This window comes from Geotrypetes seraphini, chromosome 8 (genome assembly GCF_902459505.1).
Source record: "Geotrypetes seraphini chromosome 8, aGeoSer1.1, whole genome shotgun sequence".
Classification (NCBI taxonomy): Eukaryota; Metazoa; Chordata; class Amphibia; order Gymnophiona; family Dermophiidae; genus Geotrypetes; species Geotrypetes seraphini.
Window position 1 is genome coordinate 151,426,041 of NC_047091.1, and position 16,533 is coordinate 151,442,573.

The 16,533-nt window shown below is 46.3% G+C and overlaps 1 protein-coding gene across 13 annotated transcripts in view; it reads left to right on the forward strand.

The window, feature by feature from the left end:
* Window positions 1–16,533, forward strand: part of NCOR2 (nuclear receptor corepressor 2) — an 844,184-nt gene that overhangs the window by 696,900 nt on the left and 130,751 nt on the right. For all 13 annotated transcript variants that reach the window (XM_033955736.1, XM_033955745.1, XM_033955746.1 and 10 more), the window contains exon 21: window positions 16,192–16,297. In XM_033955736.1, coding sequence (XP_033811627.1) covers window positions 16,192–16,297 — 106 coding nt within the window. The remainder of the gene's footprint in view (window positions 1–16,191; window positions 16,298–16,533) is intronic.

Here is a 16,533-nt window from a genome sequence, read left to right on the forward strand (position 1 = left end):
TATGCCTTTCCTCCACTACCTCTGATGTTGCGGACGTTATCCAAACTCCGCAGGGACAGGGCCACCATGATTCTCATCGCTCCTCGGTGGCCTCGCCAACACTGGTTCTCCCTCCTGCTTCAGCTCAACTCCAGGGAGCCCATTCCTCTTCCTGTGTTTCCTACTCTACTTACGCAGCAACGTCTGCATCCCAATCTGTCTTCGCTCCACCTGACAGCTTGGTTTCTCTCGGGCTGACCTCTCCAGAGAATCTGTCTCAGCCTGTCCGTCGCATTTTGGATGCCTCCAGGAAACCGGCTACCCTCCAATGTTACCATCAGAAGTGGACCAGGTTCTCCTCTTGGTGTCTACTGCATCATCACGATCCCACCTCATTAGCGGTGGAAACTGTACTGGACTATTTGCTCTCTCTGTCCGACGCTGGCCTCAAGTCGACCTCAATCAGAGTCCACCTCAGTGCCATCACTGCGTTTCATGAGCCTATCCTCGGAAAACCTCTCACGGCTCATCCACTGGTTTCCCGGTTCATGAGAGGCCTCTTCAATGTCAAACCACCTCTGAAGCCTTCTCCTGTCGTTTGGGACCTGAATGTGGTTTTATCAGCCCTCATGAAACCCCCTTTTGAGCCTCTTGCCACAACTTCGCTCAAACTTCTCACATGGAAGGTGCTTTTCCTCATTGCCATCACCTCTGCCAGGAGGGTTAGTGAGCTGCATGCACTGGTCGCCGATCCACCGTTCACTGTTTTTCACCATGACAAGGTGGTTCTGCGTACCCATCCTAAATTCCTTCCCAAGGTGGTCTCGGCTTTTCACCTCAACCAGTCCATTGTGTTGCCTGTCTTTTTCCCTAAACCCCATTCTCATCCTGGGGAACAGGCGTTGCACACGCTGGATTGTAAGCGTGCCCTTGCATACTACCTTGACCGTACCAGGGCTCACCGCTCGCCCCCTCAGCTCTTTCTGACCTTCGATCCTAACCGTCTAGGTCGTCCTGTCTCTAAACGGACGCTTTCCAACTGGCTTGCTGCCTATATTGTGTTCTGTTATGCTCGGGCCGGTCTCTCACTGGAAGGTGCTGTCACGGCCCACAGGGTCAGAGCTATGGCTGCTTCTGTGGCTTTCCTCCGTTCCACGCCCATCGAGGAAATCTGCAAGGCTGCCACTTGGTCCTCAGTTCACACGTTCACTACTCACTACTGTTTGGATGCCTTCTCCAGATGGGATGGACACTTCGGCCAATCTTTGTTACAAAATTTATTTTCCTAATGGCCAACCATCCCTCCTCCCTCTCTGTTAGCTTGGAGGTCACCCATGCGTTAAGAATATGCTGCCTGCTTGTCCTGGGATAAAGCACAGTTACTTACCGTAACAGGTGTTATCCAGGGACAGCAGGCAGATATTCTTACGACCCACCCTCCTCCCCGGGTTGGCTTAGCTTCTTAGCATGCTCCTGGAACAGATTATGCTCGTAATCCAAGGTACCACTGTATATATATATATATATATATATATATATATATATATATATAGTTCAGCAAGGTTAGAGTAGAGAGAGGATTTGATTGGCTAATTGCCATAAATATTACACATTACATAAATTTCAGACTCCTGATGTACCGTATTTTCGCGGATATAACGCGCACCCGTGTAAAACGCGCACACGGGTATAGCGCGCAGAAATCACGATATGTACAAAAACTTTTGTATACCGCGCTCACGGGTATACCGCGCATGATGCCCGACGCTCCTTTCGCCCGCCCTGACTTTCCGTGCGCTGTCCCGACTCTCCGTTCCCCCCCCCTGACTTCCGTGCACTGCCCTGACTTTCCGTGCTGTCCCGACTCTCCGTTCACCCCCCCTGACTTTCCGTGCACTGTCCCCCCTTGAAGTCCTGTCCCCCCTTGAAGGTCTGTCCCCATCCTGAAAGCCTGATGCCCCCCCCCCGACGTCCGATACATCCCCCCCCCCCCGGCAGGACCACTCGCACCCTCACCCCGAAGGACCGCCGACTCCCCAACAATATCGGGCCAGGAGGGAGCCCAAACCCTCCTGGCCACGGCGACCCCCTAACCCCACCCCGCACTACATTACGGGCAGGAGAGATCCCAGGCCCTCCTGCCCTCGACGCAAACCCCCTCCCCCCAACGACCGCCCCCCCCCCAAGAACCTCCGCCCGTCCCCCAGCCGACCCGCGACCCCCCTGGCCGACCCCCACGACACCCCCACCCGCCTTCCCCGTACCTTTGTGTAGTTGGGCCAGAAGGGAGCCCAAACCCTCCTGGCCACGGCGACCCCCTAACCCCACCCCGCACTACATTACGGGCAGGAGGGATCCCAGGCCCTCCTGCCCTCGACGCAAACCCCCTCCCCCCAACGACCGCCCCCCCCAAGAACCTTCGACCGCCCCCCCAGCCGACCCGCGACCCCCCTGGCCGACCCCCACGACCCCCCCACCCCCCTTCCCCGTACCTTTGGTAGTTGGCCGGACAGACGGGAGCCAAACCCGCCTGTCCGGCAGGCAGCCAACGAAGGAATGAGGCCGGATTGGCCCATCCGTCTTAAAGCTCCGCCTACTGGTGGGGCCTAAGGCGCGTGGGCCAATCAGAATAGGCCCTGGAGCCTTAGGTCCCACCTGGGGGCGCGTCCTGAGGCACATGGGCCCAACCCGACCATGTGTCTCAGCCCGCGCCCCCAGGTGGGACCTAAGGCTCCAGGGCCTATTCTGATTGGCCCACGCGCCTTAGGCCCCACCAGTAGGCGGAGCTTTAGGACGGATGGGCCAATCCGGCCTCATTCCTTCGTTGGCTGCCTGCCGGACAGGCGGGTTTGGCTCCCGTCTGTCCGGCCAACTACCAAAGGTACGGGGAAGGGGGGTGGGGGGTCGTGGGGGTCGGCCAGGGGGGTCGCGGGTCGGCTGGGGAGGCGGTCGGAGGTTCTTGGGGGGGGGGGCGGGGGTTGGGGGGGGGGGGGGGTTTGCGTCGAGGGCAGGAGGGCCTGGGATCCCTCCTGCCCGTAATGTAGTGCGGGGTGGGGTTAGGGGGTCGCCGTGGCCAGGAGGGTTTGGGCTCCCTTCTGGCCCGATATTGTCGGGAAGTCGGCGGTCCTTCGGGGTGGGGGTGCGAGTGGTCCTGCCGGGGGGGATGTATCGGACGTCGGGGAGTCGGCCGGGCAAGAGGGCTTGGGCTCCCTCTTGCTCCGATCGTGGATGCGGGTGCGGGTGGGAGCGCGTGCGAGCGGTCGTTCGGGGTGGGGGTGCGAGCGGTCCTGCTGGGGGGGTGAATCGGGCGTCGGGCGGGGTGGGAACTATGTTTAAAAACTTTTGTATACCGCGCTCAGGCATATAACGCGCGAGGGGTATGCGCGGTAGGTAAAAACGCGTATAACGCGCGCGTTATATCCGCGAAAATACGGTAGGCCTTTCAGACGAAAGAGAGTCCATGTCGAGCCCTTTGAGAGATTGATTAAAGGTTATTGCGCACCACTGTTTATTGTTTGGTCCTTTGTCACTTCCACTGTTTCTGATGCCTTTGGTGAAGTGTGGAGTTTTGTTCTTCTGTTTTTCTTCATTGTATTTGCCATGATCTTCAGGAAACATAAGAGAAGAACAATCTTTTGCACAGAACACCGATGTTAGAGCGCAGGACAAAAGCGCTCCGACAAAGCTGCACCTAGGCAGGGATGAATGCGCGCTGCCACTTGAAGCCATTATTACCGTTCCCATTAGCGCTGTGAGGGGGGTTTGTAGGGGAACCCCCAGTACACTGAGAAATATTGGTGCTCATGTTGAGGGTGTTGGGGGGGGGCAGATTTCCCCCCTACATCGCCCATCAGAGTGGTAGAGCCGGTGTTTGGGAGAAGAGTGGGACTTTCTGGTGTATTGGGGATTTTTTTACCCCCAACACCCCCCCCCCTCAATGTGAATGCGAGTATTTGTCAGTGTAGTGGGGGGGGTTCCCTCCTCACACACCCCCTCACAGCACTAATGGGAACTGTAATAACGGCTTCAGGCAGCGCGCATTCATCCCTGTGCACAATTGGCGCGTCAGTGTCCAGCGCACTTTTGACGGGTCACCCTTTTGCACGTTTTTAAGGTTTTATTAAAAACATACCTTTTTGCATTGACGTTATAAGTTTTTGATAATGGCCACCGGGTTACCTTTGCAGACAGCAACAATATTTTATTGCTGATGAATGGAAGAATGGATGGGATAACTATGTTGTTTACTATCTTTTATATATTACTGGCATTCTTTTCATTTTTATTTTATTTTCACATTATAAGCCACTTAGGTCCTTTGGATGGTACAGGTGGGATGTCAAATTAATAAAAAATAATATTTTTATTTATTTAAACATTTATATACCGCATAAAAACTATGCGGTTTACAAAATTACATGCATACATATTTAAGAAATGCTAAACACGTTTCAACAAGACAAACACAAAAAGACATTAACTAAAAGTATCATTATTAAAATAATCAATTTTATAAAACGGAATGTTCAAAAATGTGAAGCATATTTTGCAAAGCCGAAGCTCAGAAGAACCAGTTAAGGAGCCACCCTCCAAAATTCTATTTATTGTAAATTCAAAGTGATACAGAAAGGAGGTATATATTAAGTCCAACCTTTATCCTTTATTCAGTTGCTGATGTAGGCATAATTTCCCCCTACCCCGCAAGCTCATGTTCCAAGTTCAAGAAATTGGTCCATGGTTAATTGTAACTCAAACGAGCTGTAAAAGCTGAGGGGATATTTTCTGAGATGTTTTTGCTCATTTAAAATGTAGAATAACGTTTTACAGGCCCAAGCCCAAAATGTGCTTTCTTCAAAGCTATACTTGCTGCCACCAGACACTTCTGAAATTGCTACTTATATGTAACGTAGTTAATGGCGGCAGGTAAAGACCAGCATGGCCCCCCTGGAGGAAGCCACTGGTGCCCTTGATTGGTAGCATGGGTTTTGGCCAGGTACTAGGGACCTGGATTGGCCACCGTGAGAACGGGCTACTGGGCTTGATGGACCATTATCTGACCCAGTAAAGTTATTCTTATGTTCTTATTAGAGAATGACATGGGGACAAATTTTTCTCCGTCCCTGCTGGAACTCATTTTCCCGTCCTGTCCCTGTGAGTTCCTGCGGGGACGGGGATAAATTTGTCCCCGTGTCATTCTCTAGTTCTTATTTTGCCCTGCAAGGTGTCTGGGGTTATACCTGTTGCTCCATGTTGGTTACTCCATTTATGCCTTTCTTTATTGTTGTACCTGCCGAGGTATGTGCTAGTTTACATATATCGAGTAAGTTTTTTATATGTCACCTAATGAATATGCGAGAGTCTCTCGTCTCACCTTGGTTCTGTTGCCAGTAAACTGTAGGGTAGTTGTATCAGATCTTGCTGCAGTAGTTTACAGAGGCAAAGAATGATATACTGTGATGTCTGCATCTCAGAATATTTAAGGGTCATTCGGTGGAGTCTAATCATGTACAGTGGTGCCTCACACAACGAACGCCTCGCACAGCGAACGCTGCACACAACGAACTTCATGTCTTGATTCATACAACGAACTTCGTTTCACACAACGAAGTCGCCCGAGCTGCCGATGTATTGCATCCTTCCGCGCAGGCACTGCGCTTAACTGCCCTCTCTCACAGCCCTTCGCCTGGCTCCCTGTGCAGTGGCGGACCGTCGGCTCGCCTCCTTTTATGGAGGGGCCCGGCGCCTACTGCTGATGCGTTGGGGGGGGCGGAGCTACTCTCGCCGCTTCCCCGATGCTAGAAAAAAAAAAAAGAAAAAGAAAAGTTAAGTCCCAGTTTTTGCCGCTGAGACTCTGCCCTCTCTCACTGTATACAGTCGTCCTTTTAAGATAAACTCAATATTTTTTATATATCATGGCTTCTAAAAAAAGCAGGAAGGTGATTTCTGTTGAAATGAAACGGGAAATAATTAGAAGGAGTGAATGTGGGGTAAAACAGTGTGACCTCGTCAAAGAGTTTGGCCTCAGCAAGACCACCATTTTCACCATTTTGACAAATTTATCTTTTTTTATGTCATCTTAGCATATTTTATGCTGCAGAACGAATTATTTTTTTTAACATGTATTGTTATGGGAAAACGCGTTTCACATAACGAACTTTTCGCATAACAAACTTGCTCCTGGAACGAATTAAGTTCGTTGTGTGAGGCACCACTGTATTAGGCTGGGAAACTCCCTCTTGATGGCGGCATCCGATTTATTGCTTAGAGTAGCTCAGTTGACTGCATGTCTGTTGGATCTGTAGTTCTGTAAGTGTAACTTAGGCCTTACAGTATGTCATGCCGATTCCTTGCATGGGAAGACAGATTGTAATATCTCACAAACTGTGCGTCTGAGGCATGAATTGTTCCTCACCATGGTAGCATGTGCGAGACATAATGGTTTGCTCACACACTCCCCCGCCCGCCTGTGGGATAAGCTAAAAGCAGCCACTGCTGTGATGTTCTGTCACGTGTTGTTTGTCTGACTGTGCCCCTCTGTGACCCTTTCAGTGGAGCTGAACATAAGTCAAATGGAACGAGCTCTCTCACACACATTTCAACAGCGCTGAACAGAATGTTCAGGAGGGACAGAGTTATGCAAGCGGCTGCCAACTGCCCAGGTGCATTTTTTATCGGCCACCTTGTTAAAATTTAAGATATGCCTTCTGCTCTGTACGAGAACAGGAGCAGAGGAGACAAATTCCCACAGTCAATGGAACAAAATGCGCCGGGATTTAAAACCAAACCCTTGACCCTTACGTGCACTGAAATGGGGGTTTTATGTGTGTGGAAATTTGCTCAGCCACTTAGAAACCAATTACGTAGTGTGGCCAGTTTTTAACCAAATGAGGGACTGTCCCTCATAAATGCAGAGCCCCCATCTTGGCAAGAACTCCAGAGGGCCATCAACTTCCATAAAATGTGTGGCCAGTTTTTAACCAAATGTGGGACTGTCCCTCATAAATGCAGAGCCCCCATCTTGGCAAGAACTCCAGAGGGCCATCAACTTCCATAAAATGTGTGGCCAGTTTTTAACCAAATGTGGGACTGTCCCTCGTAAATGCAGAGCCCCCATCTTGGCAAGAACTCTAAAGGGCCATCAACTTCCATAAAATGTGTGGCCAGTTTCTAACCAAATGAGGGACTGTCCCTCGTAAATGCAGAGCCCCCATCTTGGCAAGAACTCCAGAGGGCCATCAACTTCCATAAAATGTGTGGCCAGTTTCTAACCAAATGAGGGACTGTCCCTCGTAAATGCAGAGCCCCCCCATCTTGGCAAGAACTCCAGAGGGCCATCAACTTCCATAAAATAATAAGATTTGTTGTAAGAAACGACATAGGGAAGAATGATTAGAACTTGAAAAGACAGTTCTTGTTTATTCTATGACCCTGCAAAGACTGGGAGGGGGTAGGGATGAGGAGGTTGACCCTACCACCCATTCTGCTTGCTTAAAGCTGTGAGAACGCAAGCTGTAATAAAGAACTAGCGTTAACTATTAACCGCATAAAACTCGCTCTTTGGCAATTTTGCTGAAATCAATTAGCAAGCTTTTAAGTGAAGGTTTATGTTAGTGCTGCAGCCCAATCACCGTTTGTCCTCTTTCAGCAAATTCATTTTTATTTGGCTGGAGTTAAAAATTAACTGGCCCTCTGCCTTCCCCCATTGCATATTGTTTACTCTTCTGAGAATACAAAATTCATGATGACTGACCTTTGGCACAAATACGAGGTGGCATTCTGAGCCTCGGTGCTTTACTGTGTGTTTGTATATTTGGATTTTCTTGTACCTGTATCATCTGGTGTGTACACTTCTCCCTCCGTATTCACGATTTCTGCAATCGCAGTTCGATTATTTACGGCAGTGGTCTCAAACTCAAACCCTTTGCAGGGCCATATTTTGGATTTGTAGGTACTTGGAGGGCCTCACAAAAAATAGTTAATGTCTTATTAAAGAAATAACAATTTTGCATGAGGTAAAACTCTTTATAGTTTATAAATCTTTCCTTTTGGCTAAGTCTTAATAATAATATTGTAATTTATAGCTAAAGAGACATACGAGCAAGAAACTGTTTTATTTTACTTTTATGATTATGGTAGACATACCGAGGGCCTCAAAATAGTACCTGGCGGGCCGTATGTGGCCCTCAGGCCGCGTGTTTGAGACCACTGATTTACAGTTTTTAGCTTGCTGACTCCTCCCCCCAAATGATATCAGCTTGCATAGAGAAATGGCCGATTCCAAGCGTTTACAGAGAAAATCGCTGATTTCCGGCACTTTCTTCACCGTGTTTTGCCTCTCCTTCAGGAACAGGCCAGGTCTCCCACCATGTTATTCACGGTTTCACTATATTCACGATGGTTTTTAATAGAAAACAGCGAATAACATATGAAAAAGTTATTTGCGGTTTTTCTGTATTTGCAGTTCTGTTAATCCCCTATCACAACGAATTCGGAGGGAGAAGTGTATGTAAGGGTTTTTAAAAAAATTGCTGTTTGATTTGTTTTGTTTTCTTCGCTCTTTGTATGTATTGAAAGTGAGGATGGTGGGATGGGGGAAGGCTGAAAGGAATGGTAGGGCTATGAAGAAATAAACAAAGATTCAGTGTGTGCCCAATATGTCTGCTCTGGCTTACCTCCAAGCTTTCACTTTGTGCCAGCATGCCCTGGGCTTTGAGGTACATCATCATAGCTGTCAATATTCAAAGTCAGTTTACTGGGTAAGAGACCCTCATAAGAACATAAGGATAGCCTTACTGGGTCAGACCAATGGTCCATCAAGCCCAGTAGTCCGTTCTCACGGTGGCCAATCCAGGTCCCTAGTACCTGGCCAAAACCCAAAAAGTAGCAACATTCCATGCTACCGATTCAAGGCAAGCAGTGGCTTCCCCCATATCTTTCTCAATAACAAACTATGGATTGGCACTTAGCGGACCCCGAGGAATAGTGTCCCTGAATATCCCCATTAAATCCTAAAACTGAAATTGACTACTGTGTGGATGGTCTGCGGTTGGAGTCAGTACGCAGTCAACATTTAACCAGAGAGAGGGGGGTTGATACCCGGAATGCCTTCCTGAGAGAGGTGGTGGAGATGAAAATGCTGACGGAATTCAAAAAAGTGTGAGATGAGTTCAGTGGATTTCTAATTAGAAAATGAATGGTTTAAATTGAAGAGCTAGGGCCGGTGCTGGGCAGACTTGGATGGTCTGTGCTCCATATATGGCAATATGGCATAGGATGGGCTGGGGAGGGCTTCAATGAGAACTCCAGTAATTTGGAACATGGGAATGGTCTGTATCCTGCAAATGATAAGATGGTTTGGATAGACAGGAGTGAGTTTGATGGCAACTCCAGTAGTTGGAACCTAAAGATAGACCCGGGTAGACTTCTACAGTCTATGACCTAATTAATATATATATCTATATCTATATATATCTATATATATATAAAATCGGAGGTATGTATGTGTGTATGTATGTATGTGCCGTGATCACGCAAAAACGGCTTGACCGATTTGAACGAAATTTGGTATGCAGATCCCTCACTACCTGGGGTGATATGTTCTGGGGGTTTTGCGGCCCACAACTCTATGTTGCTTGCTCAAGGGTGGGTTCACCCAAGAATTTATATGTTCTTGCTCCAGGAGGTGAAACTAAAATTGTTGTTTATAATCACGTTTTGCGTTAGTTGTATTGTATTCATTTTGTCAAATATTTCACATTATAATTTGAATATTGTACTTTTTATTAAGCTGTAAAAAAATAATTTCATTCACCACTATAAAGTGTCTTTATTTGAATCCATTTACAGTGTTATTGCTATAATTAAATACCCATGCAACGCCGGGGCATCAGCTAGTATATATATATATATATATATATATACATACATATGACAATTCAATTTAATCATGAATTTATAATGAGTGTAACTATTGGGCAGACTGGATTGACCATTCAGGTCTTTATCTGCCGTCATTTACTATGTTACTATAAGTACTTATTTTCATCCTTTATTTGACCAAATAGGGGGATCCCAACAATTTGTAGGAAGACAATTGTAAGGCAACAGTTCATAGGAAGACAATTCGTAGGATCTTCCTGCCAATTGTCGTTTTCAATTGTCATCTACCAATTGCCTCCGATGCTGCACTCCCAATGTACCAAACTCGCTCCCCAACACCGGGAACCCGAACAGAACTGACATATTCACTCCTCATGCAGCGAACCCGACTCAAACCGACACACTCTTCCTTCTTTCGAATTGTCGCACCCTATGAATTGTCATAGACCCTCAAATAGGACTACATAAATAGCTACTGTCAATAGAGTGAACTTTGAACTTTACACCCGTGGCTGAATTATTCACATCTCATCCTCACGACCCGTTTGTTGGGTTGTGGTTAAAGCTACAGCCCCAGCACCCTGAGGTTGTAGGTTCAAACTCTCGCTGTTCCTTGTGACCCTGGGCAAGTAAGTCACTTAATCTCCCAATTGCCCCAGATATCATTAGATAGATTGTGAGCCTGCTGGGGCAGACGAGGAAAAATGCTTTAGTACCTGAATAAATTCATATAAACCATTCTGAGCTCCCCTGGGAGAACAGTATAGAAAATTGAATGAATGAATAAATAAATAGTACCTGGCAGAGGTCTACAGATGGGGGGGGGGGTGATCAGCTAGTTATGAATACCTTGCATCTCAGCACCTATTAATCTCTATGGCCCTACAGAATCATTGTTCCTCTAACTCAGAGACTGGCAATCTTTATACAGAAAGGACCGCACAAATGTCAGTATTCTCCATGGAGGGTGGCAACATTACATAATGTTGAAGCGAGAAATGCACAGAGCTTCACAGACCTTTTGTAATAAATATGTAGAAATTTAACTAAAAATGATGGCAATAAAACTGCTATAGCAGTGGTTCTTAACCTTGTTGGAGGTACTGAACCCCACCAGTTTCATATGCATTTTCACCGAACCCTTCTTTATTGGAAAAATAAAATATGATTTTTACAAATTCAAAACATAGGTATACAGTGAGGGAAAAAATAATATCAATTTTGAAAACAAAAAAGTTCTCCTATATTTCGAATAATAATAACATAATAATGAAATTTACTGCAAATCAGTGTGACGTCTGCTGTTGATTGATAGATCAAGAAACCGAGTACACGATCAGTCTTGATCAAAATCACTGAATAACTGATAGATGATTGAACGTGACCGAAGCGCTATATGAGTCGGAGGTGTGTTTTGACCTCCGCCGAACCCGCGAGACTGACTCACCGAACCCCTGGGGTTCGGTCGAACCCAGGTTAAGAACCACTGTGCTAGAGTGTCCGTTCTGAAAATATTTGTGAAATACGCTATTTAAAATCGCTAAAACTCTGGTTAATGATGTTTTCTGTGTATATGTCCCGTGGTTTCGTGGGCTCCAGTTTGCCAACCCTTGCTTCTATCTGTGTGGATGTCCACCGCTCATGTTCTAATTATAAACGTGCTACAGTAATCTTGTGGTTTGATCTGTGCTGAACAATCTCAAGTAGTCTGGACTTTGTGAGACTTCCAGGAACCTTCCTGCTCTGTATCCTTCAAAATATGAGATTCACTTAGCTCTGCCCCTGGAATCAATAGAGGGTTAATTACGCCTTTTTGTACCTGAATGTAACTTGCTATGACCAGTAGTGAAAAGGTTCAAGCTAAATAAAGAAAGAAAAAACTGGAGGGAGCAATGCACTCGAGTCACCAGTTCAAGAAATATTAGCTTTAGTTAATTAGTGAGAGACCTAGAAAGGAGTGAACTTGGGAAAACAGTGAAATCTGCCAGGTCTTCACTCTTCTGCCAAAATAAAAACAATGGAACAAAGGACAGTTGTGCCAGAAGACGTGGAGCAAGTTCATTTTTGCTTTCAGGATTTCTGTGATGACTATTTATAAGAAACATTTTGATGCAAGAGCCTGGTTGGCTGCTCCATAAGCCTCTCTCCTGTCCTCTGTGTTGGTTTTGCATTGATCACGTAGCTTTTAGTGCAGTTTCTTGCAAACGTTTTGAAGCCACGGCACGCTAAACTCAGGCCCACGTCTGGAGGGCACAGATGTCGACGCGATGATGTCCCGCATGTGTGACATCATCACGTCGACCAGATGGGGCCCTGAGCTTGCTCTTACTATGCCAGTGGGGGGTGTGTGGGGGTGTGCAAGAGATGCCTACACCAGCTGACTGCCTACAGCAGGGGTAGGGAACTCCGGTCCTCGAGAGCCGTATTCCAGTCTGGTTTTCATGATTTCCCCAATGAATATGCATTGAAAGCAGTGCATGCAAATAGATCTCATGCATATTCATTGGGGAAATCCTGAAAATCCGACTGGAATACGGCTCTCGAGGACCGGAGTTCCCTACCCCTGGCTTACAGGATGTGCCTCTCACCGTGAGAAACAAGTCCTGTAGGCAGTCAGCCAGCGCTGGCGTCTCACAGCACACAGTTTGCAATACACTTTTTAAAAAAAATTATTTTCCCCCTCTTCTATGAAACTGCGATAGCAGTTTCTAGCGCAAAGAGAATTAGAAGTCCTTCAGCATGCGCAGATGCATGCTCAAGGCAGGCAGGCAGGCAGAAACAGAAGCCGGAAGATCTTCTAGGCACACGATCTGTGCCTGTGTTAGGCGGGGGGAGTAAGTTTAAGTTGTTCGGGCGGGAGGGCCAGTTCGCGCGGGGTGGGGGGGTGCCGGTTGGAGCGAGGGGTCCTTTGCGAGCGTGGGGCGGAGCGATGCCAGTTATCGGGGGGGAGGGATGCTCGCAAATCGAGTCAACACTTAGTTTGCGAGTAACCCTGTTTACTGAGTGTTTTGCTCGTCTTGCAAAACACTCGCAAACTGGGTTACTCGCAAACCGAGGTTTGACTGTATGCTCGTAAACCAAGGTTCCACTGTATATATTTTCTGATAGTATGTGATCATTTCATTGTATCGATGTGTTGCCATTGTGAGTCAACAAAAGGATTAATTATTGAAGGATTCAGGCTGGTTTTTTAAATTAAGGGTGGAGTATACATGATTAGAGCTGAGATCCCAGGATGGGGATCTGAAATAATATATATTATAAGAGATCCTATGATCTGAGTATTATATGCATTACGACATGCCCACCCGCTTAAGTTGTGGTGGTTTTTGAAAATACATTGACTAATTTTGTGGACAAGAATCTTTTGGACTGAATTGAAATTTTGAAAATCACAGATAACTGACATCTGAATTTGATGTATAAGAGAAGTTAACCATTTAGTATAGTGGATATTGACTGAGCATCTATTGTGGGCAAGATTTTTATTGAACCCCTTTTTTTGTATCTAAAAATCTAAATAATAGCAGCATTCTATGCCACCGATCCAGGGCAAGCAGTGGCTTCTCCCATGTCTGTCTCAACAGCAGTTTATGGACTTTTCCTCCAGGAACTTGTCCAAACCTTTTTTTTTTTTTTAAACCAGTTACGTTAACTGCTCTTACCACATCCTTTGGCAGCACATTACAGAGTTTAACTATTCTATGAGTGAAAAAATATTTCCTCCTATTGGTTTTAAAAGTATGCGTTCTCCAACTTTGGACAAAGACGGTCCCTCTTTCTGGCACTGGAGGAGCAACTCCATGCTCTCCTGTTGATGGAATGCCATTACCTACAGTTGACTTTTAAATAGAAGAGGTGTTTTTTGTCCTTCTGGGGGCCATATATTCATACCTTGCATCCGAGAAACTGGAGTCACATTTTAAATCAATTGGGGGATCCCATACTTTCTGTATCCTAAACTTTGATGTCAAGTTTGTTTTTGGTTTTTTTTTTGGGGGGGTTGTTTTTTTTAGGGGCTCCACATGTGCTCTCCATGTTGTGGTTTAGCCTTCCTTTCCAACTCCTCCTTCTTATGGTTTTTCCTCCAGGGGATGCAGCTTGGCCCCGTTGGTCATGCAATGGGTACTTTAGCTCTGGATATAGTGGGGAGGAGGCGTGTTCAGGGTTGGATGGGTGGAAGGGCCTACTGTGTAAGGTTTAACTTTTTTCTTGCACCCTGGTTACGTTTTGTTTGGAATTATGCCAATGGGTATATATCTTTTAATTTTTTGTATTTAATGTGGTGTCTTATATACCGTTAAATCACCCAAAGAATTTGAGGCAGTTTACAAAACAATTAAATTGACTTAAGTAATGGCCAAAAATCTAATCAGGTACTTTGAATGTCCCTCTCTGCCCCATACGGGCTCACAAACTAACTATAGTACCTATGAAATAAATAATTACTTACATTTACCTATATAAAGAGAAGGAAGAGGGAAAACATAATACAATAAATTCAATACTATAGGTGTGTAAAAGGTACAACAGAAGGGAAAACTTCGGTATCAAAGAACCCCAAAGAAAAATCCTAAAAATAAAAGCAGGGGGGAAAAAATAGCAAAATTTAATCCAGCCCAACAGAAATAAAGCAAAACGAAAAATAAAAATAAACCCGTCATCCTCACTCTGTCAGCTTTTAATTCCACGTCCCCAATCGAGCCAGGCCAACCCGGGCAGGTACCACAAAAGCGACTCCTCCGCTTCAGTTTCCCTAGGGCTTGAACCAAATGCTGCAGCTCCGCCAGCCCGCTCTGAGATGGCAGAGCAAAGAGAGGCGGACCGTCCTCCCATGGCACTCCAGAAGAAGTTGTATCGGTGGGGGGTTGGGACTGGTGGGGGAAGGGTCAGAGATGTTTCAGAGGCGTATGGCATTGTGATTCTGGTGGTTTAGGGAGGGAAGGCGGGGGGGGGGGCGTGTGGTAGGAGATAGAGTAGACTGGCTTGTTCTTTGTGTAATAGATAGCGTTTACTCTTTGTTGATGGTGGATGTCTAGTATAATTATGGATTTATGTGTAGGGTGAGGGTTATGTTTTACTCTATAAAAACTATTTGATGGCGGGCATAGCAGGCAGTTCACTGTTTGGACTTGCTTGTACCCTGCTGATATTGTTGTTTTTGTTATTGTTATTCTGTTGTCATCGATAAAAAATTGTTTAAAGAAAAAGTATTCCTCTGTAACTTCATGGAGTTAGTACAGGAATGCTCCTGACACACCCTTCAAAAAAACTGGAAAAAATGTTTTAGCGCCCATGCAGATTTCAAAGTTACCACAGGACACCTGAGCGTGTCTCACAGTATGTCTTTTTTTTTTTTTGCTGTATTATGGGTGTGTTAGCACCTAACATAGCTTAGTAAAAGGATCCCTTTATATAGGATAACTGTGCACAGACTGGTCTTCAGGTCCGGCGCAGCCGGTCGGGTTTTCAGGATATCCACAATGAATATACATGAAGGCCTGAATTCTGCCTGCAGCGCCGCTATCGGCTTCCGCCTACAGAAGCGCCGCTGATCGCACGTGACTTGCATGAAAGGTAAGACACCAGAAATGTAGGCCAGGGTTTTGAAGGCCTACATCACCGGCGCCTACCTTTCACGTGAATCGTGTGGTCAGAGGCAATTACCGGCATTTACTGGGTTGGCCACACCTAATTTGGCCATAGGCGACTCCATAGCCGCGATTACGGTGCCACTTTGGGAGGCGCTGATAGGTGGTTACATTTTTTTTAAAATTTAAGTTGGATGTTAAGTGGATTTTTTGGGTGTGGGTCGCTTACGCTACGCGGCGGTACAACGCCTACTGCTGCCTAACTTAAAGCGCCTTTTGTAGAATCGGCCCCAAAATGTTTGCATATATTTGGAGACAGTACGTGCAAATACTTGTAAACATGTCTCATGCTATTAATTGTGGATGTCGTAGGCATTGCTCAATTAAGAAAGTGCATGGAATTGTCCAGGGTCGTAGCAGGAATCATTTAAAAATAGGTCGCTGGTGAACGTTACTGTAGCGTTGGAGGAGTGTGTAGCACAGTGGTTGGAGCTACAGCCTCAGCACCCTGGGGTTGTGGGTTTAAACCCCGGGCTGCTCCTTGTGACCCTGGGCAAGTCACTCAGTCCTCCATAGGTACGTTAGATAGATTGTGAGCCCACCAGGACAGATAGGGAAAATGCTTGAGTACCTGATTGTAAAACCGCTTAGGTAAACTTGATAGGCGGTATATAAAAACCTAATAAACTTGAAGCTTGCGTCGGACTCATAAATGAAATTGTCCATTTGTGTGTTTGTGCAGAGTGGTGTGTCAAAGACCCAGCCTCCTGAACACGGCCAACTCTTCGCCTCAAAAACCGCTGGATCTGAAACAGCTGAAGCAGAGAGCGGCGGCCATCCCTCCCATAGTAAGTACCGCAAAGAATTTAAAAATCATAGGAACGCAGCAAAACCAACCTCAAATAAGCAGAAACAATATAAGCCAGGCAAAAGAACCTTAATCCCTTACAGAGCTGTGATTGAGGGCCAAAGTTTGTTACTGCATTAATGTGCCCTAAACACCATTAATGGGTGGGTGCGTGCGTAAAATGAAGCCTGTGGTCAGTTATGTATGTATGTATGTATGTGGGCTGGGAGAGTGGGG